Here is a 15,683-nt window from a genome sequence, read left to right on the forward strand (position 1 = left end):
TAGTAGAGGTGTGAGGGTTCTGTTGAGCTGATTATTGACTTATCTTATCGGATAGGTAGATTGGGATTTTTGGAGGAAGGGGAATTTGAGTCTGACCAGATGGGAGACAGAAACCATTCCTAACTTCCTTGAAATTGGTCATGGAAAAAGTTACTGATGAAAAAAAAAAAAGAGCATGCAGTGGCATTTTCATATTGCTATTTACCTATATAACAACTCTAGATGGGATAATGAGATTGATTTGTGATTTACTTTACTTCCTTCCATATCCTACTAGTGTTTCTTCTTGTTCTATTGCATTAACATATTGACTCGCTTCATTAAAGCTGTAAATCCACTGCTACAATCCATCTTCCGTCTACTCCGTCTCTTTTTACCTCTTTATCTCCACATCTAACCTAACCACTTTCCACTTTTTCCTTTCTTTTTCCCCACGCCCTCCTTAACAGCTTCCAAAACCTTACTTTTTCCCTTCCCTTGCGCCATAACATTCTCTCCAGCCTCTTTAACGACAGCTGCTATATCACTCTCTTCAACATTTCCATCACCTACTTTCTTCCGCCCCTCAATATTCTTCCCATCTCCAGTTTTCTTCTCCGTAACACTCTCTGTTCCAATCGATTTCTGCGCAGTATCAGGAGACGCGTCAAATCCAGACAGCACAGGAGCTCCCGTGGCAGGCGCATTTCTTTCGGCTCCACTTCCCATCGGCTTACATCCATATACTATATACATGTTACACCAATTATGAACTCTGCTATCTTTAAATTCATTGCGTACGCCGGCGGCGAGAACTTGGTATCTGAGGTTATTAGTCTAGTGTCTGTATTAAGAACGTCATTTCGCATGAACCTAGTTACTAGCTGTACGGAAATATAAGGGTATGGTTTGACAATGCAAGAGAAATGAAGGGGGTGGAAGTAAGAAATCACTAACTCTTCAGGTGTCCATCCTAATATCCGCGTGAAATGCGCCATTCCATATGCGACGGTGGCGTCTAACATATTCTGCTGCATATATAGGCCAATTTCTTTGTTGCGGCGGTCGCGGGCCCAGGGCGCCATAGGAAGCTGGACGGGTGGTGGTTAGTAAGATGTGGATTAATAAAAGAGAGTAAGGGAATAGGGTCTAGGTAGGTGAGAAAAGAAACAGGATATTGATTTGTTCAACCAGGACCGGAGCACCAGTATGGGATCCATAAATCGTTCTGAGTAGTTGTCTCATGACCAGCGAAAATAGATCTAAGATTCGAATCCATTGCTGTCACACAGAATAGAAAATGGCCACCTACTTTCCAATGTCTCTCGACAACTGCTTCAAATCCGGCTTCGTCTAGCCAATCTTTAAATTTCATCGCGACATTCAAATCTCTTCCGAATAGTTTCGATGCTTCGTCAAGGCCCGCCTGCCACTTTTGGAAGGACGGAGCTAACTATTTATTGATCAGATGAACGTTGTGTTGTAATCAAGTATGGATGATACGCACATCTCCCGTCCCATCGTCCGAGTATCCATGGCTGTATTCCGGATTCGAGTTAGAACTGTTCGAGTTATGTGGACAGGGATGTGGAAGAAGTTGAAAGGAAGCAGGTACAGACTATTCGAAGTCTACAAGCTCGATATAACCTCCCTCGTTTAAATTGTCAAAAGCTTGTTGGAGAAGATGAGGCCTGTGAACTAATAGTTAGTATAATGTTGGTAATCATCAATCATTCCATCTTGAGTGGGATTGTGCAACAGACCAAGAAGCGATGGAACCACCCAAAGAGCGGATATGTATGAAATCAAACTTCTGACTATACCGCCATGTATCTTCGACGTCGTCAATCTAATTTTGGTAAGTAGTCTCATCTAGTAAGCTTATACCGGCGACCCTTACTTCGAATTCAAGGTTTGGTGGTATCCTGCAATATGCTTAGCAAACATGCGTAAAGGGAAGGAGAAGACATACCAGCCAGGCTGAATTGGAGATAAATCACAACCCACCACATGTGATGATGGATATTGGCTAAAAACCGGAGTCAGATATATACCTTCTACTGAAGTGACAAGGCCATACTCAGCAAAATCAATTGCCCAAATTCCAGTACCGGTTCCAACATCGAGTACTCGTTGAGGATCCTCAATCGGGGCCAAGTATAATTTGCCATCTAAAACGAGGTTGAAAACGTGATGAAGCTTTGTAAATTAATTAGGCCATTTCCTTCCAATATTCAGAATCCGTATACATACCAGGTCCATACGATCTTGTTCGTCGTCATCGTTCGGCTTAACTATTTAGCATCTTTTGGTGAGAGTGTCGAGGATTGTCCTACCATCAAATATTTTCCATCTCTGTAAGCGTGGTATCTCCGACCATTCTAGAAGGCGTGAGTACATTTGTTTGCTTCGCTATACTAAACACAGTCATACTTCTTCCCTAAAACGGCCCAGATCAGCTTGAGAACTTCTAGTAGAAGTAAAGAGGCATATACCTATATCGTGTAATTCCAGATGTCAACGAAGTCTTACTCGTATTGCTACTTTTCTGGCATTAGTCCCTATTCAAAGTAAGTAGTGATTACCTACGCCGCAGGTCCGCCAAATGCGGAATCATTCTCAAGTGCATCATTGTCCTTCACTGGTAAGCTTTGGTTTCTAGATGATAGCTCAGGCATATTACATCGACTTCGATCGGATTTGAGAAAGTATCATTTTGTATATCTGGGAGAGCTGTTCCAGCCGCATTAAAAGCATCGATGGCCTCTTGCGATGTCGCCATGTTGATGTTCAAAGTAAACTCGGATTAATGAATCACGAAAGTATGGGAGGAAAGGAAGATATGTATACAAGCAGAAAGAAACTTGAAACAAAAGTCTGGCAAGAGTAACGTTTCTATACTATAAATGCAATATGCCCTCGCTCAACTGGTCATCTTCCCAACGCAAAACGTTGTAATACCACATCCCTTTTGTCTTGCATAGCATTACATATTGCAGCTTATTCCGATGCCCAAAGAAACCTCCAACAGTTTGGTTTGACGACAGTGATGATTCCTGGCTTTCTATGACACGTTCCAAAGTACCGGGCCCGTTTTGCTTGGACGGATGAACAAGATTCCGCCAAGGTGCTACAAAATATGCAAGTAACCGGAGGCAGGCGAAAGGTAACAAACCATATCTGTATGGTCGGCGATCAAAGATTGGCGTTATAGTGTTGCCATAATACTATACACTTCATTCAATAGTAATGAATATGAATGACAACGAAAGTCAATGAAAATGTTGAAAGAGAATAGAATATTTCGACTGTGAAACAGAGAATCGAGAGAAATTCAACGGTCGCTCAACGCATCTAATGCAGGAAAGCTATATTATCTACCTAATACAGCGGGTAAAGAAGTGGTGTGCCAACAATCAGCTGGGTAAAGAGAAACAGGCTGCTTACGCAAAGCCCCCCCGAGAACTTTCTGTGCATTTGATTCAAGGTGAATGGCGTGAATGGCTGGCAAAATTACCTAAATGTACGTGAATAGTGACTAGAGACATCCCCGGCCTCGAAGGGTGGCCTGTCGTGACCACAAGTTTGGTGGTCATTGGAATGTATTGATGTATCGTCAGATATGCCAACTTGACGGTCCTCACCGTCGTAAAATGACAAGCCAATAATCTCTCATGCTATATCAATATTACTCAACTGACAGGGTATCATGTAAAACTTCCGTTGCCATCGCTGTCGCCATCTCTTCTGCAACCCCAATAACTCCATTGAAAGCTCCCTCAATCCCCCATATCACCAGAAGAATATGTTTATATAAATACAAGCTTGCGCTCTTAAAGTCTTGTAAAACATTTAATCGCCATCTGTTTCGAAAATTCCCAATAACTCCGTTAAGAACTCGCTCATTCTCTCATATCACCACATGCGGATATATAAGATACAAGGTCTCCCCAGTAGCTTGAAAGCTACCTTCACAATCTTGGATTTTCACGAAAGAACTCTTAAAAATCCAAATGTGATACTAAGGAGAAAGCCCGTAAAGACAGCAATTTGTCTTCTTGATGACAATATCCCAGGTTCTCTCAATACCCATACCACACATCCGAGTGGCCACAAAAATCCCATGATGTTACCCCATAACAAATCATCGAATCCACTGCCCATACCATCATCTCCAAAGTCAAAACCACCCTCGGTCCCAATTGCGCCATTCCCTGCATTATTATCTATCCACGAGTCTTCCATCCGTAACAAAGTATCAGGAGACGGCATAGTATCAGGTGTATGTATGCTCGCTTGAATTGATTGAAATTGAAGGCGTAGTTGATTGACTTCAGCTGGAGAGAAGCCCGCCGAGAGAAAGCGGTTGAAGCCACGTGGTGCGACTGTTGTGCTTGAAGCTGGTGTGCCGAGGCTCGGAGAAGCTCCATCTGGTAACTTTGTCTTCTTTGGCTTATTGAGCGCAGCGGTGGCTGCTATCGTTTCTGCTTCAATCTCGAAGGGACTAAGAACATCATCGCCAATTGAGCAATTGATGTAAACCCTAGCTGGAGGTGGTTCTACGTCCTTCCCCTTGCCCTTCAAATCTATAGCTCGTGGCGGTGGTGTTGGGACCTTGAGTATAGCTGTGAGGAAATCATTATCTCGTATGAATTTCCCACCGTAAATGAATCGAAATCGACGCTGTGATGCAGGAGGTTTGAGCTTTGAACGAATTAAATGTTTCAAACCCACACCGGTGATGTTATTTTGAGTGGGAATGTCCAAAAGCAGATCAGGGATCGAATCCGCGAATCGAATGGTGATATGTAACGGTCTTGATGGCGTTAAAGCTGCAGGGCTTGTTTTTGAAGCCATTATTGATTGCGAACTAGAGAAAAATGGGCAGGCGGGTTGAAGGTTAAGGTCAAGCTCAAAGCTCAAGAAACACGGAATCTCTTGCCAAAGTCTTGTTGCTGTCAGTCTAGCATTGTTGTGTTGAATTAGCTAGTAGGGTACTCGTATATTGTAATACCAGAAGGAAGCTCTTGCAGTAAGCAATAGGTGGTAAGTGATAAATGGTAAATGGTAAATAATAAATAGTAGATAATAAATATACCTAGGTAAAGGTAGGTAACAAGTAAATAAATGGTTTAACCTCCTTCACCCAGAAACGAATCCCCATATTTTGATAGGGCCGTCCCGCTAATGTTATATCCCCCACTACTCTGTACGGTATCATGACATTGCGACATTGCGACACCGGCACTAATGGAAACTGGGGAAAGAGAAAAGTGCGATAATTAAGTTGTGAATAATATCAAATCTTATCAAATCATCTCATCTCATCACCAAGATCCCACTTTACTTGTGTTTTACTTTACTTTACTCTTCCTTCTTTCCTCTCTCCTCCTTCTTTTCAATATCTATTGGAAATATCAATGATATCTAGAAAATCCTCTCTTATTTTGGCACAATCTTTGACTAGACATTATATCAAGATCTCTACTATCGCATCTCCCCGCTTCTTTCACCCCACCATGAGTAACAAATCTAAGCTTCAACCTGCTGCTCGTGTTGCTGCAAGAAAGCAAGACGTTTGGTATGTACAACTCACGTCGTCTGCGCTCATGGAAGTCGTGCCATCTACTTTAATTGAAACTCTGCAAGTGCAAGGCACAGGAGATTCCTAAACAGTCACTTCAATCGATCTAGAAAATTTATTCATACTTTCATACCAATGTCAATAAGCATAACGCTGATTGCTTTCTGACATTTTATCGCACCTCTAACATGAGGCATTTGCAGGTCCATTGTCAATGAGGGTGCTGCCGCCTCCCCCAAACAACCTATTGTGAATATGGGCCAAGGCTTCTTCGGATACAATCCTCCCAAGTTTATCCTCGATGCCGCCAAGGCAGCTCTTGATAAGGTTGAATGCAACCAGTATTCGCCAACGAAGGGTCGTCCACGTCTTAAGCAAGCAATTGCAGATTCGTATTCTCCTCTATGGGGGAGAAAGCTGAACCCAGAGACAGAAATTACTATTACAACCGGTGCAAATGAAGGTTAGGGGAGACGCGAAGCAATGGGGATATTCGCTTACCAGCTGCAGGCATGCTTAGTGCCTTTATGGGTTTCATCGAGGAGGGAGACGAGGTCATAATATTTGAGCCATTCTTTGACCAGTAAGCTGGTATGCCGGAGTGGACTTGACAGATGCGATACTAAGCCTATCACAGATACATCAGCAACATTGAAATGCCGGGGGGGAAGATTCGTTACGTACCCCTTCACCCACCTGAACGGGGTGCGACTCACAACACTTCTGCTGGCGAATGGACGATAGACTTTGCGGAGCTCGAGGCGGCCATTACACCCAAGACAAAGATGATCGTGCTAAACACGCCTCACAATCCAGTTGGAAAGGTTTTCTCAAAAGAGGAATTGCTTAAGATTGGGGAGCTTTGCGTCAAGAACGAAATTATCATTCTTTCCGATGAAGTGTATGACCGACTCTACTATACGCCATTTACAAGAATCGCAACATTGTCTCCAGAAATTGAAAGACTCACACTTACCGTCGGGTCTGCGGGAAAGAACTTTTACGCTACTGGATGGCGTGTCGGATGGTTGATCGGACCACCACATCTGATTCAATATGTTGCAGCAGCACATACCAGAATTTGCTATTCTTCTGTGTCTCCACTGCAAGAAGCTGCTGCTGTCGGGTTTGAAGAAGCTGATACCAACAATTTTTGGGAGTCAGCCGTTACTGAGATGAAAGGTAAAATGGATCTTTTCAACGAAATTTGGAAAGAGCTGGATCTTCCCTTTTCCGACCCCGAAGGAGGTTATTTCGTTTTGGTGAACATGAAGAAGGTCAAGATACCTTCGGATTATCCATTTCCAGACCACGTTAAAGATCGTCCAAGAGACTTCAAGTTGAGCTGGTTTTTAATACAGGAGGTTGGCGTAGCTGCTATTCCTCCAACCGAATTTTACACAGATGAAAATGCTCATATTGGCGAGGACTGGTTGCGATTTGCGGTATGCAAAGAGGATAAGGTTCTTGAATCAGCAAAAGAGAGGTTGAGAGACCTGAAGAAGTATATCGAGGCATAGAAAATTGAGATGATCGAGACGGACTTAACATATAAGACGCAAGACACGAAGAGGTAATTCTAGCTAATAAACAATTACCAATTGCAGAATCTTGGTTGTAGTATTTGGGGGCAAAGCGCGATTAACTTTCAAGCTTTCGTTCTCATTGTGTGATATAGCACCAATGGGAGTCTTGTCGCGCATCTAAACATTACCTAAAGAAACAAGTGTCAAGATTAATAGATCAACTAAGCTGTCCGTGGTATGGATAATAATATTAACAAGGCACAGGTTGATTGACGCTTTCGGTAAACTCAGACGATTGTTACCCCACGGCATGTTCGCCCCAACACCCAGGATGTATATAGTGACATCATAACAATATGACAATTGACCTCACATATTTAGAAGTTATATACAACATTGACGTAAGGGCGATTCCGCTGAGTATAATAGATGAAAGAACTGCTGCGTGGACTTCATTCTCTATTCCATTTCCCACCTCCAATTTCAAACTTCAAATTCCAATATCATGCAAACAGTTAAGAACACTATTGCCGAGAACACCGGGGGCACGTATGTTTCTGTTGTTCTTTGTGTATTTTGATATACTGATGCTTTCTAGGCACTCTCTCGCAAAACCAGAGCACCAATTCTCTCTCGAGGATTGCCCTGACCAGAGCGGGAAGGTGGCAGTCATAACTGGCGGTAGTGAAGGCATCGGCTATGGTTGTGCACACACCCTTCTGAAAAACAACCTCACCAAGCTATTCATCATTGCTGTATCCCAGGAAGTTTACGATGATGCTGTAGAGGATATTTCCAAGACTATCTCACCCGAGGCAGCCCAAAGATGCACATTCCTCCAGTGTGATATGTCCGATTGGCCAGCCGTATCCAAGGTCGCTCACACAATATCCGAGGGCACAGATAGAGTTGATATCCTGTGCAATCTCGCTGCACGAGGGATCATGACATATCAACTTACCGACTATGGTCTTGATAGACATATGGCGGTCAATCATTTCGGCCACGTTGTCCTCACAAGTCACTTGTTGCCAATTCTCAAGCAAACAGCAGAGGCAGGGCATATCGTCAGAATCGTCAACATGTCCTCGAATGCGCATCAAGCCACTCCGAGCGATTGCAAATTTGCAAGTGTGGATGAGTTGAACACAGATTTAGGACCAAATGGACAATATGGACGGTCGAAGTTGGCGTCTATACTTTATTCACGTTACCTAGCTCGTCATCTCACTTCCAAATATCCCAAAATCTTGGTCAACGCTGTGCATCCTGGATTTGTCGAGACAAAAATGTCGCAGGCTGATATTCATGAACCATATCCAACACTCGGGTATGGCATGTCTGTCCTCATGAAGCCCTTGAAGAAAGATCAATGGGATGGTTGTGTCAGTACCTTGTTCGCCAGTACTGCGGTGGAAAAAAGTGGATTGTATATCTGTCCACCAGCAATCCCCGAGCCCGGAAGCGAGTTGTCCCAAGACGAAGATTTAGGCGAGCAGTTGATGAAGCTGACGAAAGAGGTTGTTGTTGAGAAGATGCCCAAGAAGAGTGTCGACCAGGGATGCCCACTTGAGCTTTACTGAACGGGTGCAAAGTACCTTGTTTGGTGTATGGAGTGATGAATCACAAACTATCTTATTTTATTACCTTGACTCTAATATCTATGTTATCGGTTACAGCCTGTCTCTTTCCTCGCTCGTGTAACCTATTTTGCTTCGCTGAAACGCCTTTGACGCCTCTCATACCCTCGCTCCCCCATAGCCCAAATTCCCTTTGGCTTTCGCAATCACAAACCATTCTCCTCCCCTTTCCATCTACTCCCCCACAACTATTACAGCACTTGATGCCGTCGCAGCCTTCGCAAACCACCAATACTAACTCACATCCTTCCATGTCACATTTTCCCATTCTATCCTCCTCCTTCCCGCATCCATGGCACTTCGCCACCTTCTTCCTTCCGTTTGCATTACCCAGCCCCAATGATCCCCTTCCATCGAAAACATACTCCCTACCCTTCCATAAACACTCATCTTCTCTCTTCCTGCCAGCCATCATCTCTTTCTCAAACCAAGCCACGTATCCCGATACACCTCCCTTCAAGGTGTAGATTTTGTCTTGTGGAGTTTGCTCCACATTTTCTGCAATCCACCTTGTGGCTTTCTCACAGCGAATGCCGCCTGTACAATAGGTGAAAATCGTTTTACCAGGAGTACTCTCATCTTTCCTGTGTTCAGATGAAGAACGAAGAGTGGGATCTATATGTCTCTTTACAAATGCAGGGAACTGCGAAAATCTCCTAACCTGTGGCTTCACAGTCTGGATACCAGACCCATCTGGTGCCGCAAAATATCCAATCCGTGACTCGTAATGATTGCGTATATCAAGTAACATTTTCTCTCCATCCTCATTTGTCGCAGCAGTAACCATATTGTGGAAGTCCTCAGGACTCAGATAAGTCACCGTGTTCCAATCTTTGGGCTCATAATTCGTGATCCCCAACGGGGTAATCTCATCTGCGATACGGATACTTAAATTCGTGAAAACACACGCACAGCCTTTTGTAGGTTTAAAAAATTCGTTAATTCCCTTCTCATTTTTTAAGGATAGTTCTAGCCCGGCAAACGACCAATGGGATATACACGACTCGATATACGAATGGACATTCGATGTCGTACCCGCAACAGTGATATTGAAGCCCTCCTTCGCCACCCGTGTTTTACCAGTAAGGCCTAAAGTTTCACATGTTGACTTTTGGAAATCACGCAAGCCTTGAAGGGAAGGAGTCGTGAGTGGGTAGTGTTGTGAAGGGAGTTGGGGCGGAGAGGTAAAGTAGCGATAGAAGAGAAGAACGAGACCAGGCTGGTTGCAAGTACAAACGTACGTGAGAGGGTCGGAAGGCATCGCCCTTTCGATATACGGTGAGGCTCACGTTGACTCCGTGGCGCTCGAAAGACTTGGGTAATGTCACGTGATCACTGACTGTTGTCTCTTTGCTCGACGCAATGATAAATATTTGCTAGCTATGAGGGTAAGTTCAGTGATGGTTTTCAAGTGATGTCATCACGATGCTTTTCTTGTATTTGGTGATCGTGTGGGATGCCACATCTGCAAAATACAACTATGTTGCATGAGGAAAAATCATGAGCGAGGAGAATTTGGTAATGTTTTGATTAGTCATACTGGTTTTTAAAAATCACTTTATTATCAATTACTGTTAAAGTGAATGGTTCCTGCGTAGCACGTGCACAGGGCACTAGTCCTGTTAGGACTAGATTGAGAAGCTCTCTTACAGAGAGCTTCGCACTTCCGTAGAACTTAGAAGAGAGATTAACCTACAAGACCAATATTACCTCAGTTCTGCCCTATCAGCTTCCCACTATTCCCTGTGTGAGATCATTCCTTTTAACAATTACTCTTATTTATAAAACACCTACTTTACATATAGATCATCAGGAGATATACAAATTATAAAATAAATAAACTCAAAAATATTAACAATTTAAAAAATTTGAAAATAAAATTATTGAATCAATTTAATAATATTACATTGTCACGAATCACAGTTCAGATTATAGTAGTATGATGAGTGTCGGTGATTTAGCTACCGATTACAGGGGGAGTGTGATTTAACCGCGGCTTACAAGGGGTTCCTTATCGCGAGCGATAAGGAACCCCCCGGTAATCGGCGGCCTAAACACCGATACTTGACTTTATCGGGTAATCTTAATCGTGGTTCGTGGCAATAATTTAACAAAATTTGAATTATATAACGTGGTTTATCAGCGAGCGGGCCATATCACCGAGCGGGCCACTTTTACCTCAATTTATCATTTCAAACCCATATTATTTAACAACAATTAAATCAATTGATTGAAACTATCAAGAATCTAATAATCTAGGATCTATTATACTATTCTGACAAGTTCTTGAATTATGACCAGTCTTTCCACACTTACTACAATATCGACTAGTAGATGATTCCCTATTAAAATTTCCCCCATTTTGACGCTCGTTGTATTGAATCTGATTATCAAACTCTTGTTATGATAATATATCTTCAGTTTCTTGTCCAGTAAGTACTCCTTTATTATATAATTGAATTTTTTTAGTATGTTGACATTTACTTAATACCTCATTTGCTCTTCGAAATATATAATTCTTAATACTCAAAAGTGTAACTTTATATGCTAATCTCTTTGTACCTTTAATTAAAACTTGTACAATCTCAAATATAGGTGTAGAAGAGCTTGATTGATAACAAGTTATTCGAGCTTTTACTAGAGTTGATTATAAGAGAGCCTCAATTGGATTATGAGGGGTTTGAGAGATCCAGGAATTGGTAAGTTCCAAAAAGGTAGATAAAGGGATAGAAGTACGAATCCTAATATCTAGTTTTGAAAGTATAGATTAAGGATCGAATAGTATTAGACCTACTCCTCGAAAACTAGCTTTCATATTCTGAATAATAAATGATTGTTGATATACAGTTTTGAAAGCTATAAAGAATTCAATTTTAGTGATATGATTGATATATACTTTGATAAACTCTTCAATTTGAGAATTATATAAATGTTTAAGTATACCGAAACATCCAATATCAAGTGATTGAATTAAATGATTTGAATGTAGTAGTAATTTGAGGTATATAATATCATTTGATTTGCAATATGATTGAAAAGATATTGATTCATAGCTTTCGTGCTTATCCAATACTAGCATTCGATATTTGCCCTTTCTTTGACGAATAGTATATTTATCGAAATGCTTTAATTATTCTAGATCTGTCTCATTATTCGTTTATTCATTAAAAGTAGATTTAATAGCCCAATCCGCAGGAAAATCGGTTTCGGTATATCAATTGGAAAGATGAACTTATTCTTGAATTACTAGAAATAGAAGTATAATTTCACCCTCTTTATTGCCATATATAATTACTGTAGCCCACTCTCGATTGCTTGATTGTATTATCTTGCTTCTGCCATTTCGTTCAATACTAGTTACAACCATTTCAGGGCATATTATACTTATCATAAAGCTGGTTTCGTCGAAATTGTAGAAATCGGAATCGATAATACCATATTTCGCCTATATATTCGATACCAATCTAAACTACTTTTCAATAAGCTTGGGATCTTCGTAGAGAGCTCTTTGAAAATTATAAACACGATTAAAACACATCTTTAATTCTGGACATCGTTTAACAAAGCGATAAGCCTAGAGCTTTCCAATCTTCTTCGCACCCCGCGATTCGAGGATATAATTCGCTATATCTTCTACATTATTTAATTTAGATACAAACCCTCTCTTATCTATATCGATTATATACTGGATAAGTACTTCCTCTTCTAATTTGGTCAAATTATGACTATTTGCTCGAGATTCGATACAAGGGGTAGTACCGTCTATTCTGTGCTGAATCTTTGTACGCGGGATATTATATAGCTTAACAGCTTTCCGAATGCTTAATTTTTGGTCTTTATTGATAGCTTCGATAGCTAAAAGTATTCGACCTTCTTGATTATTCGATTCCATAATATATTGTTGATAAATCGCGTATTGAAGTTGAAAGATATAAATTGAGGTAAAAGTGGCCCGCTCGGTGATATGGCCCGCTCGCTGATAAACCACGTTATTTATTATTTATATAATAATAAATTTTACAAATTTCAGATTTTTTATAATTTTATTAATTGAAAAATTGAAATTTAAAAATTAAAAATAATATAACTGTTACGACGGCTATCTTCTACGCCGCGTCACATGACTAAAACAAGGTAACGTGATTAAGTCACGTTATGGACCGCTGAGGAACGCTGGCTGTCCAGGACCGCGCAGCGGTCCTGACTAGCCATAGGCATGAAGGTTTATATAATCAAGATGGATTTCCTTTGTATAGAGCTTAGTGCTCAAGATCAATCATTTAGTATACTCTACTATTAGTTACGAATTGCATTATTGTCATTACTTTAAGTCCCTGCTTAACGCCTAGTTATAAACCACCTCGAGAGCCTAGAGCACTTCCACATGATCTAGACGGCAAACCTCGTAACAATAACTTATAATGAACCAGGTCATAATTAACCCATCACTAACTTCAAACTATAATAATTTTTGCTATGCGTCTTGAACCACCTCTTACACCTTCTCAAATTGAAGAGAAAATACAGAATACTATTATTGTACTTCAATTAAAGGAATTTGATTCAATTAGAAAAATTATAAAGTATTTTGAAGTTTTTAAATCAATTTTTATAATTAAAATCATTAACGTGTTTCATCACCCCGTGCACTATATCACCTCGTGCACCACTTTCACCTCAATTCCTATTTATAATCATATATAATTCAACAATTACTTGATCAATTGATTTAAACTAAGCACTATCTAATAATTTAGGATCTATATTATCATTAGAATATGTTCTTGCATTATGATCTGTTATTCCACATTTACTACAGCATCGATTAGTCGATGCCTCTCTATTAGAATTCCGCCCATTTTGTTGCCTATCGCGTTTAATCTGAATATCCACCTCTTTTTGTAATATAATATCATTAGTCTCTTGAATAGTGAGAGCTCTTTCTAAACGTAATTGAGTCTTTTTAGCATGTCGACGTTTACTTAATCCTGTATTTGCTAATCGAAGATCATGATTCTCAAAAGCTTAAATCGTAACAGTACTAGCTAGGTATTCTACACCCTTAATTAAAGGATCTGTAACCTTAAATATAGGTGTAAAAAAGCTAGAATAATGCCGAGCAATAATAGATTGTACTAAAAATGCTTGTGAAAGAGCTTCGGTGACATTGTGAGGTGTTTGTGAGACCCAATCGAGCATATGACTCGGAGGAAGCGAAGGAGGAGTAGGTGTACAGATTCGAATATCCATTCTAGAGAGTACAGTATCGGGATTAAAAGGGATTAATCCTGCTTCTCTAAAGTTTGCTTTCATATTCTCTATTGTAATTGCTTGTTTGTATACAGTATTGAATACTATAAAGAATTCGATTTTGAAGATATGATTAATATGCATCCGTATATACCCCTCAATTTGCTTATTATATATACGTTTTAGTACACTAAAATAACTAATATTAAGAGGTTGGGTGAGATGATTCGAATGAGGTGGTAATCCGATGGTTTTAATCTTATGTTCTATACAATAGTTCTGAAAAGGGCCTGATTCATAGTTTTCATATCTATCTAAGACTAGCATTCGATATACACCCTTCGTTCGGAGTTTCGTATGCTTATCAAAATGCTTTAGTTATTCTAAACCTATCTCATTATTCGTCTATTTATTTATAGTAGTTTTAACCATTCATTCGGGAGGCATATCCGTCTCGCTGTACCAATTGGCTAGGTGCATTTGTCCTTGAACAAGGAGATATAGAGGTATATTCTCCCCCGTTGCATTACCACATACAATCGCTGTCGACCATTCTCTATTGCCTGGCTGTATTCCTTTACTTTTGCCACATCTATCTACACTAGTAATAACCATACTAAAGGATATCACTCCCATCATAAAGCCTGTTTCATCAAAATTCCATATATCACATTCCTATATTCCATATTTTGCCTTTATATTTTTGAATAGTTGAAACCACTTATTAATAAGCTTAGGATCCTCGCAGAAAGCCCTTTGGAAGTCGTAGACACAATTAAAACATGTTTTTAGAATATTATATCGATTCACGAATCGATATGCCTATTGTTTACCAACACACTTTTCACCCCTCGATTCAAGAATATGATTCGCTATACTTTCAACACTTATGAATTTAGGACTAAATCCTCACTTATCTATATCGATTATATGCTGAATAATAACCTCCTCTTCAATTTTAGTAATTTTATGCTGTTTTTGACGATATTCGGAGGCAGGAGTGATCTTTTTCATTCTATGTATGAGTGTTGTATGAGTAATATTGTAAATCTTGGCAGCTTTCCAGAGGCTTAAATTTTTATCTTTAGCCATTACCTCCATCGCCATAACGATATCGCATTCATTTAATGTCGATACCATAATTATTTATTGATAAATCGCGTATTGAAGTGATTGATGTGAATTGAGGTGAAAGTGGTGCACGAGGTGATATGGTGCACGGGGTGATGAAACACGTTAAAAGAAAATCATATATTCAATCTTATAAAATAATTCCAATTCTTTCAAATATAAAAGAAAAAATATTAGTATATGTTAAAAGGAATAGAAGTTACCGGTACTAATCACGTGTCGTGATTAGTAATACAGTTACCTAAACAGGACATTAAGACGCCTACACGCGTAGGAATATAATCAACATAGAGGCCTCTTCCACCCAATCTTTTAATAGTATAATAGATTTTATATTTTATTATTATTAGATTCTTTATTATATTTATATCAATAAAGGAAATAATTAATGAAATTTATATTCAATATATTCAAATCATATTCTCTTACGAAGTTTGCCGTCTAGATCACGTGGAAGTGCTCTAGGCTCTCGAGGTGGTTTATAACTAGGCGTCAAGCAGGGACTTAAAGTAATGACAATAATGCAATTCGTAACTAATAGTAGAGTATACTAAATGATTGATCTTGAGCATC

At 40.0% G+C, this 15,683-nt stretch overlaps 8 protein-coding genes across 8 annotated transcripts; 3 read left to right on the top strand and 5 right to left on the bottom strand.

Annotated features, from left to right (window-relative positions):
• Positions 1-393: 393 nt before the first annotated feature.
• On the bottom strand, positions 394-2,761 carry SS1G_14362 (hypothetical protein; the record flags this gene model as incomplete). Its single annotated transcript, XM_001584699.1, has 9 exons — positions 394-802; positions 937-1,070; positions 1,292-1,432; positions 1,487-1,517; positions 1,880-1,904; positions 2,034-2,178; positions 2,233-2,273; positions 2,398-2,419; positions 2,663-2,761. 9 exons carry the CDS (start codon positions 2,759-2,761, stop codon positions 394-396), a joined length of 1,047 nt encoding a protein of 348 aa, XP_001584749.1.
• A 226-nt stretch (positions 2,762-2,987) lies between these two features.
• Positions 2,988-3,510, top strand: SS1G_14363 (predicted protein; the record flags this gene model as incomplete). The annotated part of the gene is made up of 3 exons (XM_001584700.1): positions 2,988-3,014; positions 3,062-3,145; positions 3,370-3,510. 3 exons carry the CDS (start codon positions 2,988-2,990, stop codon positions 3,508-3,510), a joined length of 252 nt encoding a protein of 83 aa, XP_001584750.1.
• A 456-nt stretch (positions 3,511-3,966) lies between these two features.
• SS1G_14364 (hypothetical protein) lies at positions 3,967-4,836 on the bottom strand (the record flags this gene model as incomplete). Its single annotated transcript, XM_001584701.1, has 1 exon — positions 3,967-4,836. The coding sequence occupies one exon, from the start codon at positions 4,834-4,836 to the stop codon at positions 3,967-3,969; it is 870 nt and encodes a 289-aa protein (XP_001584751.1).
• A 662-nt stretch (positions 4,837-5,498) lies between these two features.
• SS1G_14365 (hypothetical protein) lies at positions 5,499-7,083 on the top strand (the record flags this gene model as incomplete). The annotated part of the gene is made up of 4 exons (XM_001584702.1): positions 5,499-5,560; positions 5,767-5,930; positions 6,032-6,146; positions 6,201-7,083. 4 exons carry the CDS (start codon positions 5,499-5,501, stop codon positions 7,081-7,083), a joined length of 1,224 nt encoding a protein of 407 aa, XP_001584752.1.
• A 511-nt stretch (positions 7,084-7,594) lies between these two features.
• On the top strand, positions 7,595-8,307 carry SS1G_14366 (hypothetical protein; the record flags this gene model as incomplete). Its single annotated transcript, XM_001584703.1, has 3 exons — positions 7,595-7,638; positions 7,688-8,156; positions 8,248-8,307. The coding sequence occupies 3 exons, from the start codon at positions 7,595-7,597 to the stop codon at positions 8,305-8,307; spliced, it is 573 nt and encodes a 190-aa protein (XP_001584753.1).
• Positions 8,308-8,724: 417 nt separating this feature from the next.
• Positions 8,725-9,516, bottom strand: SS1G_14367 (hypothetical protein; the record flags this gene model as incomplete). Its single annotated transcript, XM_001584704.1, has 1 exon — positions 8,725-9,516. One exon carries the CDS (start codon positions 9,514-9,516, stop codon positions 8,725-8,727), a length of 792 nt encoding a protein of 263 aa, XP_001584754.1.
• Positions 9,517-11,961: 2,445 nt separating this feature from the next.
• Positions 11,962-12,621, bottom strand: SS1G_14368 (hypothetical protein; the record flags this gene model as incomplete). The annotated part of the gene is made up of 2 exons (XM_001584705.1): positions 11,962-12,174; positions 12,427-12,621. The coding sequence occupies 2 exons, from the start codon at positions 12,619-12,621 to the stop codon at positions 11,962-11,964; spliced, it is 408 nt and encodes a 135-aa protein (XP_001584755.1).
• A 1,790-nt stretch (positions 12,622-14,411) lies between these two features.
• SS1G_14369 (hypothetical protein) lies at positions 14,412-15,119 on the bottom strand (the record flags this gene model as incomplete). Its single annotated transcript, XM_001584706.1, has 2 exons — positions 14,412-14,654; positions 14,925-15,119. 2 exons carry the CDS (start codon positions 15,117-15,119, stop codon positions 14,412-14,414), a joined length of 438 nt encoding a protein of 145 aa, XP_001584756.1.
• Between the last annotated feature and the right edge of the window lie 564 nt (positions 15,120-15,683).

The sequence above is a fragment of the Sclerotinia sclerotiorum genome, genomic scaffold (assembly GCF_000146945.2).
Source record: "Sclerotinia sclerotiorum 1980 UF-70 scaffold_32 genomic scaffold, whole genome shotgun sequence".
NCBI classification, from domain to species: domain Eukaryota; kingdom Fungi; phylum Ascomycota; class Leotiomycetes; order Helotiales; family Sclerotiniaceae; genus Sclerotinia; species Sclerotinia sclerotiorum.